A 9,253-nucleotide genomic window follows, 5' to 3' on the forward strand; every position below is an offset into this window, starting at 1 on the left:
GTAGCTCGGCAGTCTAAGTACCTGCCTGGTAAGCACAAAGTCCCAAGTTTGATCCCCGACAATGCATGCCATACCAGTCCCAAAACTGGATGTGGTGGTGCATACATGTGGCTGAGACAGGAGAATCACTACGAGTCTGAACTGCATAACAAGACCCAGTACCAAAAGAATAAAAATTTACAAAAGGAGTAACAGTAAAATAAGAATAAAAAATTTAATTGAAAAGAACACTTAGTAAATACTTGGAAAGGAAATCAGATGAAATTTCAAATGATGCTTACCCAATAATTAATGGGTAGAAACTTGGAACTGCACTTTGGATTCTTAAGTTTTTCCGTACTTTGTAGTATTTGGAGTTATTTCACATATGGACATAAGGTGAAAACACACAAAACCCTGGTGTTATGTAGTCTTATAATATCTATATTGAGGTATACAAGCACACAAACTGTATGACTTTATCAATGTTTATATATGATCCAGAGGGTTTATTAAAATTATAACTTGCTGATTTCCATATTCTTAGCTTCTGATTCAGTAAGTCTGAGGTGGGACCTTAGATTTGACTTTCCAACAAATTCCTCCAAATGTTGATACCTGTTATTTAGTTGGGGATCATGCTACCAGAAACCCTGCTAAAGCTTCTGAATAATATTAAAAATTATGTATTGATACACATTGTCTCAGTACCTTCAAAGCAGAAAGAGTAGCTTGGAGAGATTTTACAACCTTGACATCCACTAAATTCTCTTCAAGTTCTCAGCAGCAATAGTGAAGAGAATCTGCATACCTTTTAAAATGAAACTTAAGGAATTAAAGTATACCTGCTATAATAGTACAAGAGCTCCAACTGGGAGTATAGTTGATTAGTCACTGTTAAGTTGGTGGGACACATGCATTTGCTTACTTACATAAGCCCAATAAGCAGGGATCTCATCTCTATGTCATGCAGATTGCATAACATTCCATAATCCATTTAAATTCAGCTTAAGAGAATTTTCAACCATAATGACAGAAACAAAGAAGTATTTCTTTGGTTTCTACATGGATCATACCACCTCCAATAACAACTTAGAAATATAAAATTAAAGAATCAGTGAAAAAATAACATACAAAGATTCTTAATAGCATCATACTGTCAAGTCCTTACAAATACATTGATATAAATAATAGCATAGCACATACAAGCACAATTACCAAAGATAAATAGCAAGTTAAGATATAGTGAGGTTTTTATTAAGTTTGTATGGCTGTTACGATGAATATATCCTGTTCACAAGTTATAGTCCTTTTATCATTAAGTTTTAAAAATCAATATATGGAAAGCATGCAATGGCAAGCTCTTCTTTTGTACATCCTTTAAGACAACATTTATCTGAGTATCCTCTACGTTTCCTTTGAGGATGAGTCCCCCAAAATAAATTGCTTGAAGCTTTAATTTTGTTTGTACTTTTCTTCTGAAATTTCACACTTCCATGAACGTGTGGATCGACATCATGTAATGAAGAAAATTCTCTTGTCTTATGAAGGAGCAAGTTGGTCTTTTTATACTGATACTCAGGCAATGACTGACTCTCCAAACTGTTTATTGCTTCTTCCTGAGAGGCAGAAGTAGAGACTATTGGGAGACACAGAAAAAAAAAAAAAAAAACTACTTTGTTAAAATCTTCCCTTAGGTAGAAGTTTAATATTATAACATTAAAGCCACTTAAATATTAAAGAAGTCATATTTTAAAAATAGAAATTATGCTTATTCAAAAGCAACATATATATATATATATATATATATATATAACTAAAATAATCAGTTTTCCTATAAGATTGAAAACCTTTTAAGTTTTCATAACATTTTCATTGAGATCATTTGTTTACCATAAAATTCACCATTTTGTATTCAAATTAATGATTTTGAAAATATTTACTATGTTGTGCAGTCACCACCACTATCTAATTCCAGAACATTTCTCACCCCACAAAAACCACAGCAGTCATTGTCAACTATAACTCTCCTTTCCCGTTGCATCTTCCCTAGCTCCTGGCAACCACTATTTTTTGTTGTTGTTGTTTCTATGGATGTGTCCATTCTGTATATTTCTTATAAATAGAAGTATATACTATTTGAACTTTAGTGTTTGCTTTCTTTCATTTAGCATGTTTTCTGTGTTCATCTATGTTGTAGCACATGTAATTTGTTTTCTGGCTTAATAATTTTCTATTGTATGGTCATTTCACATGACATTTTCTTTATCCATTTATCAAATGACAGACATTTTAACAGTCTGCACCCTTCAGCTATTACTATTATCACTAATATCCATTTTTATCATATTTATCCTAATGGACATTACAAAGTCCTTAATAAAGTTCAGCCCTACTTACAGTGATAAAAATACTTTGTTGCAAGTTTTCTTACCTTGGTAAAGATTATATGGCATGAACCTACCTATATTATTAAATGTAAATGCATGCATTTAAGACTGGGAACAACATCATTATTGGGAAGTCTTGTTCCCATCGTTACTGGGAACACCATCATTACACATGACTGAGGGACTGAGCCAATTCTCTCTCTCTTTTTTTAAAAGAATGGTCTAAAGTTTATAAGGCAAATGATAAAACTATCACTTTCAAGTAATAAGAAAAACTGATAGAGTCAACAAATTATTAAAACTATGAAAACAGTTCAGTATAGTTTCTGGATCAAAATCTACTTACACAAACCAGCTGTATTTCTCTGTTGAGTTACAAACTAAAAATATGTCATAGGTATTTATAATGGATCAAAATAAAGTGTTAGCCAATTACTTAGAAATTCTAATAGTATATAAAACCACTTCATGATTTCGTTTGGGATGACATTATGGTATAAAGATGTCACTTTTCTTCAAACATGTATCCCATGCATCCCAATTAAAATTCTAAGTGGATTTAAAAAAAAAAAGAAGCACTCTTAGATGTATATAGAAGAATGAAGATTATAGATGAACTTAGCTGATCTTAAGGCAGAAAAAAACATTGAAGACTCACTGTCCCAGAAAAGTAACCAGCTACAGAATCACAGAATGAAAAATAATGTAGCACTGGTACAAGATCAGACAAATAGACAAAATAAATAGAATAGGAAGCTCAATAAACAATAAAGGTGATGACAAAAATCAGTGGGGAAAATGTTTAGTAGAAGGTATTCAAAAAATTAGCTTCACACTTAGAGAATAAAACTTATTGAAAAAACTAAAATAAGATAGTACCCCTACCTAAATCAGAACCAAAAATGGATCTGAGAAAAATGAAGGACATAATATAAAAAATAAGGCTGTAGAGTAGATAGAATGACAGAAAAAGGGCCGTTAGTAATTCATTATTTGGGCCAGCCAAATAACTCAGCGGATTAAAGTCCCTGCAAGCAGGCACAGAGGGCAGGGTGGGAGGGGAGGAAATGATGCTCAAACTCAGAGCAAGTTACAAATAAGGTGCCATTTCATGCATATTATACTGGCAGAAGTTAAAACCTATTGTGTGAGTTGTCAGCATGAGTACATAGGACTTGTGCTAAGAGTACAGACTGATGTAGTTATTCTCAAGAATAACCTAACATGCCTCAAACAACTTAAGCATATGTATATCTCCTGACACAGCAATTGCATGCCTAGATATATTTATGTCACAGAACATTTTTCCCACGAGTCTATAAGGGAGCACATACAGTAAGGTTCGCTATAGTGTTATACATAGTGCAAAATGCTGAAGGCTGTATGGATTAAGTGTTCATCATTGCAAGAATGGGCAAAATGGGGAACGCACATGATACTATGGAGCAATTAGGAGGAATGGATTAAATTTTGACATGACAACAGTAATATACAAATCTTAAGTTCCATTTATATTTTTAAAAATATGCACAAAAAGCAATGCGTAATTTGTACAAGCTTACAAAAAATAATAAACACATTGGAATAATTGCTTAGGAGAGAAAAAGAACAGGAATGAAGAAAAGGGAATAGACAAGGTCTAGTCATCATAGTCTAATATGCTATATAATTTACTTGTATATAATTGTCTTTATTGTTCTGCAAACATCAGGGCAGGAGCCTTCACTGTCAACTCTTGTAATCCAAGCACCAAGAAGAATCTCTAGCACATGACAGGCGCTCAAATTTTGTCTATTTAATATATAAAGATAGGGCCTGGCATGGTCTAGTTGAGATGATACCTAAAAATGAGCAAACAAAAAGCCAAAAATAGGTAAGACTTAGAATAGAACGTAATTAACCTAACTGCAAAAGGGGTTGTAGATTATGAAATGTGGTGCTGAAACATAATGACTTCACAAAACACTAAGATTTAGAAGCAAATACTTATGCACAATTTAGAAATAAGATGTCTGCTTCATGATCTCACCTTCAAGGGTAGGGCTTGGAGACATGGCCTCCAACTTCAGGATTCTCAAACAAGAAGCACAATTGCAGATTCATGTTACATATGACCAGCCCTGATACAAAGCGTTTTTTTAATGTGACTGTATGAAACTATCTTTCTCTGTCAGACACATATAGAACATCAGAAAACTGAAACAATAAACTGTCTGGATTTAATTTTTATTTAGCTTTTGCCATGCCCTGCTGGAAAAAAAATAATTAATTTTTTAGCCACATTATAAATGGCTGAAAATAACTGGCAAAATTGCACATGTTGTATTGGAAACACCTCTGTGCAACTTCTAATTACTGAAGTGACTGGATAAACTAAGGGAGAAGAAGAAGAGAAGGAGAGGAATTAAATCTTTTAATTCAAAGATGTCATCCACCAACTTGCAGCATAAGCATCATCTTTTTAAAAAGGTGGAATTTCAGACCCCACACCAGAATTCTGAGTCAGACCATGTGTATTAACTGGATTCCCAAATGATTTACATACTCTCTAAAGTCTAAGAATCACAAGTAGAATACTTTGAAGAGAGACACTTCCTCACTGTAAGACAAGAACAAGGTGGCTTTATATGTAGGTAGGTGTGATGGTGGAAAACAAAGATACAAGCTCAGTGTGGTGGCAAATGCCTGTAATCCCATCACTTGGGAGACTGAGGCAGGCGGACTACACAAATTCAAGGGGGATATGTAGTGAATTCAAGGCCAGCTTAAATAAGACTCTGACTAGAAAAAGAAGAAAAAAATCAAGATTCATACTGACAGTTTACATCTTTAAGTTTTTGTTACCTTAGTAACAATAATTTGTTAGTTCCAGCCATTAAAAAAATAAGTTAATGAGTGATTACAACATGGCAGGCATTATTTCAGTCACCTACTTAAGCATCTATTTTCAGCATGATAGTTTACTTAGATCTTAATTTCAGAAGTCTTGACTGTAGCAAAATTTGTCCAAATTGAAGTAAATTACTTTAAAAGGTAATAATCATAAATATTATACTGTGGGTAGAATAGTAGAATATAAGCAAAGTATACTTTTTATAAAAATAGCAAACCATATTGGGAGTAAAATGTTTTAGTCACAAAAGTAAAAAATAGGAGAACTGATAGATCAGAAAGGAAAATTCTAAAGTTTTTTTATATTAATTTTATGGAGAAAGAAATAGTAATGAGACAGTTTCAAAACAGGTTAGTAGGACAGTTACAATAATTAATACATTGCCTATTGTTGTCTTCATAGTAGTTATTCATAGTACAAGATGCAGGCATGATATCTTGTCTAAACACTATTAGTTCAAAACTTTCTTCTCATTGAACTAAGAGAAAGTAGCTGTATATCTATGTTAACTATTTTGTATATACAGATGTACATATATATGTGTGTGTGTGTGTATATATATATATATATATATATATTTGTTTAGTTTTGTCAGAGATGGGTATTCCATTGCCATTCAAATATTGTAGGTGCATGAATTCAGCAAGGTAATCCAATATAGTCCAGTAGTATATAATAGTAGTGGATTATCTGTAGGACTGGAAACATCAAAATTTGTTGACTTGAGCCTTTTACAGCTCATCCTATTAATATGGCTTTATTTTTTATACTTCATTTTTATTCTTTTCTGCTGGATGGTTAAGAACAAGATAAAGCAAGACCTATATAATTAAAAATGTAACTTTCGTATATGACAAGGTCAGTCAAATCCCCTCAGGATTTAACCTGAAATTGTTTATAGCAGTTTGTAGATCTTTTGACAGTGTCAGCCATGTGGATGAGTCATGGCCATTGCTTGACTAATTTGCTCTCTGTGAAAGCCTGAGAGACTGTTTTCTCTCCAGGTGATTCTCCTTAGGCACACTCTATATCATTCATCACTTTCCGCTGTGGCCCCATAATCTCCTCAATCAGAAAATTTGGGACACCACTGAGTTACAGGATGTTACAGTACAGATTCTCTTATGTCCTGAGTCCTCACTGACCTTGAAGGGCTATGGCCACAATGTTGACTATCCTTGTAGTCCTTCTTTTTCTCTAATTTTTTGGTCTGCAAACTTAAGTTGTTAACTCTCCAGAAGAGTAGCTTAATGATATCATTACGCTAAAACATAGGCTGTTGTGCTAACATCAGTATCTGCCTGAATATCAAATACCTTAGACATAACATGGTACAAGTACTTTCCATCAATCATTGGTATGCTAAACTTTAAATCCCTGCAGCATGTGAAAAAAAAAATAAATAAAAACATAAAAAATAGTAAAAGAGAAAAAAGAAATAAACAATTACAAAATTTCACACAGAATTTTAGAAATCTAACCATATACAACATTGTAGCAGGACAGTCCTATTACATTTCTAAAGATTGTTGAAATGATTAAGTGTACATTCAATGTATATTAAGCACATATTATGTGCAATGCCTTTTACTAGTCATGTCAGGTAAAAATCTGCACAATCTATCCTCATAAGATAGTGTGATACACATGGTGGCTTTATGTGAGACCTCTGCAGTTGAACCGATGTGCATTTTGTTTTCAATGCTCTATTGAACCAGTCTTGAAATTCTCAGTAACTCTGTCTTTGAACTTGCAAGTGAAGTGTAATTACATGAACTTTACTTTTTAAAATTAAGTTTTCTAGAACTTAGGTATACATAATGATCACATTCATCACTGGTGAATTTGTACCTGTCCAGCATATATCTTACTTCCTCTTTTTCTTTCCATTCTCCTCTCCTCACTTCAAGTGTGGCCTGATAGAATGGCTCATGCTCTTGAACAGAAGAGATATGGACAAGAAAAGATAAAAGCTTTTACATTTTTATACATCCGTCCCCTTTTACTTTTATTTTTGTCTTGCCCTAGGTTGGGTTGAGCTGGTCCTGATGACAGTCAAATAAAACTGCCTGTGCTAGATGAAGAAAGGAAAGTGCAATAATTGACTGAAAAGATCAGTGATGACTTCACAGAGAAAATGTTACCTAAATTGGGCTTTTTAAGGACAGAAACGTTTGCCCACTGACACGAACATTCCACAATAGGAAAACAAGCAAAGGAACCACATTCTTATAAAAATATGCACTTAAATGGGTACACATATTTCCTCTAGGTTTAAGAAAAAAGCTTCATGGAAGTTTCAGCATATCCTCAATATACTTATTTTTAATTATTTTTCTTTATCTAGGTACTAGGCACTAATTCCATATCCTGCAGAAGCTCCTTTATTCGACAGAGCAAATCTGAGAAGAAACGTAGAGATTTTACCTGGGTTTGTCACTTTCCCCCACTCGGGGAAAGGCATGTCAGGTCTGACCTGGGCGGGGCCAGGGGCTTCGGCCTTCGCAGTGGCTTGGGGAGCCCCAGGTGTCCCTTCCTCCAACTGGAACTGGCTCCAGTCGGTATCGCCACAGAGCCGTACTATCTCTTTCAACAGGTTGCTGCCGCACAGCTTCCTGGCTACCCTGAGATCTTGGTTCAGCTCACGTGAGAATCGAACCAACAGTAGCCCAAACCACAGCAGAATTGGAGCGAGGAGCCGCGTCATGGTGCGCCTCCTGCAGGCCAGGGCTGTGCAACGGCTCTGCAACCGCCCCTCCCTCACCCCCACCTCCACCCCCACCCCCGCCCCCGCCCCCTCTCTCTGGGTGGTCCCTCCCCGCCCCGCCCCTTCTCCCGCCCCGCCCCGCCCTCTCTCCCGCGGGCAGCTTCTGAGTCTGCGCACACCGCCAGCGCGTGCGTGGTGTTCACCTGACCAGGGCTTCCGGTCTTTCTCTGGCTCTCCGGAAGTGGTAGGTAGCGGGCTTAACTCTTAAAATTGTAAGACAAAACTGTGTTTTCTCCCTGGGTTGCTTCGTTTTTCTGTTCTGTTTGGAATCCTCCAAATGAAATGTGAGAACACTTGACTTCTGTTACCCAATAATGTTGCCCTGACAGGTGTTGCTGCCTCTCCTCGTCAGGCATTTCCCGCCTTTGAGCCTGCTTGTTAGCGGGGCCTTCCATCTCTTAACTCTCTTTCGTCCCTTCATGCTGGCAGTAGGTCTGTGTGCATGTATTTTTGTGCTTGTTTCACAACACTCTTCCTCAAGTCCCCGGGCTTCACGAAGGCGAGGCCTGTGGTGGTTCTTGCCTTCCATTGTACTCCTCCTTGGGTTTTGTTGAGCAGTTGGCCATGAAATACGTATTGAGTCATTGATGTGTTAGAATATGTGTATGTTATGTTTTAAAGTCAGCTCAGAGCTACATTTGAAAATTGCTACCTGTTCTGCAGGAAAAATAGAGTTAAGGAGGCAGTCCTGAGGGATGGAAGCTTGTCCTCCCCTCCCCACTTGCCAGATCGTCTGTTACCAAATTGTAACTAATTGCTTTTTAAGAGAAAATCGTGAAGTGCAAGTTGAAATGAGGTAGTTTTGCTCAGGTAGGATGACTCAGGGAAGTGAAGCCATCAGTGTGGCCTGCTTAGTTATTTTTAATGAATTATATTTTGTTTTGAAGTATTATGTCTTGAAAATTTGTACAAGGGGGCAATCTTAGAACCAGTCACCTTTAATAAGCCAAAGTATCTCCAAGTGTGTGGGTGCTCACCTCACTACTTCCTATTATAATGTTTTCCTCTTTTCTCTCTTCTGAGTGTATAACTTTTTCTCCATTTTTCATTTCCATAGCTTTGCCCTGCTTCCCAGTGGCATTCATAAATGCTGTTATATTAACTGGTTATCAGATTTTTTGAGAAGTTGAACTAATATAAATTAGAATAATTTTATCCTGTTACCCACAACTAATGACCAGCCTATACTAGGCCATGAGTCCTAGCTGGAACTTAATTGGGGAG

General features: G+C 36.0%; 1 protein-coding gene across 1 annotated transcript; it reads right to left on the minus strand.

Annotated features, from left to right (window-relative positions):
- Window positions 1–1,214: 1,214 nt before the first annotated feature.
- On the minus strand, window positions 1,215–8,004 carry Insl6 (insulin like 6). Its single transcript, XM_004637190.2, has 2 exons — window positions 7,690–8,004; window positions 1,215–1,618 (listed from the first exon to the last, which is right to left on the minus strand). The coding sequence occupies exons 1-2, from the start codon at window positions 7,967–7,969 to the stop codon at window positions 1,305–1,307; spliced, it is 594 nt and encodes a 197-aa protein (XP_004637247.1). The 5' UTR covers window positions 7,970–8,004; the 3' UTR covers window positions 1,215–1,304.
- Between the last annotated feature and the right edge of the window lie 1,249 nt (window positions 8,005–9,253).

Source organism: Octodon degus, unplaced genomic scaffold, assembly GCF_000260255.1.
Source record: "Octodon degus isolate 3935 unplaced genomic scaffold, OctDeg1.0 scaffold00087, whole genome shotgun sequence".
Taxonomy (NCBI): domain Eukaryota; kingdom Metazoa; phylum Chordata; class Mammalia; order Rodentia; family Octodontidae; genus Octodon; species Octodon degus.

Bases quoted from the DNA above. Each gene is read 5' to 3' on its own strand.
- Insl6 (XM_004637190.2), bottom strand. From the start codon at position 7,969: ATGACGCGGCTCCTCGCTCCAATTCTGCTGTGGTTTGGGCTACTGTTG. The intron at 1,619-7,689 runs GTAAAATCTCTA...GTCTCCCAATAG, and splicing joins GGGGAAAGTGACAAACCCAG to TCTCTACTTCTGCCTCTCAG.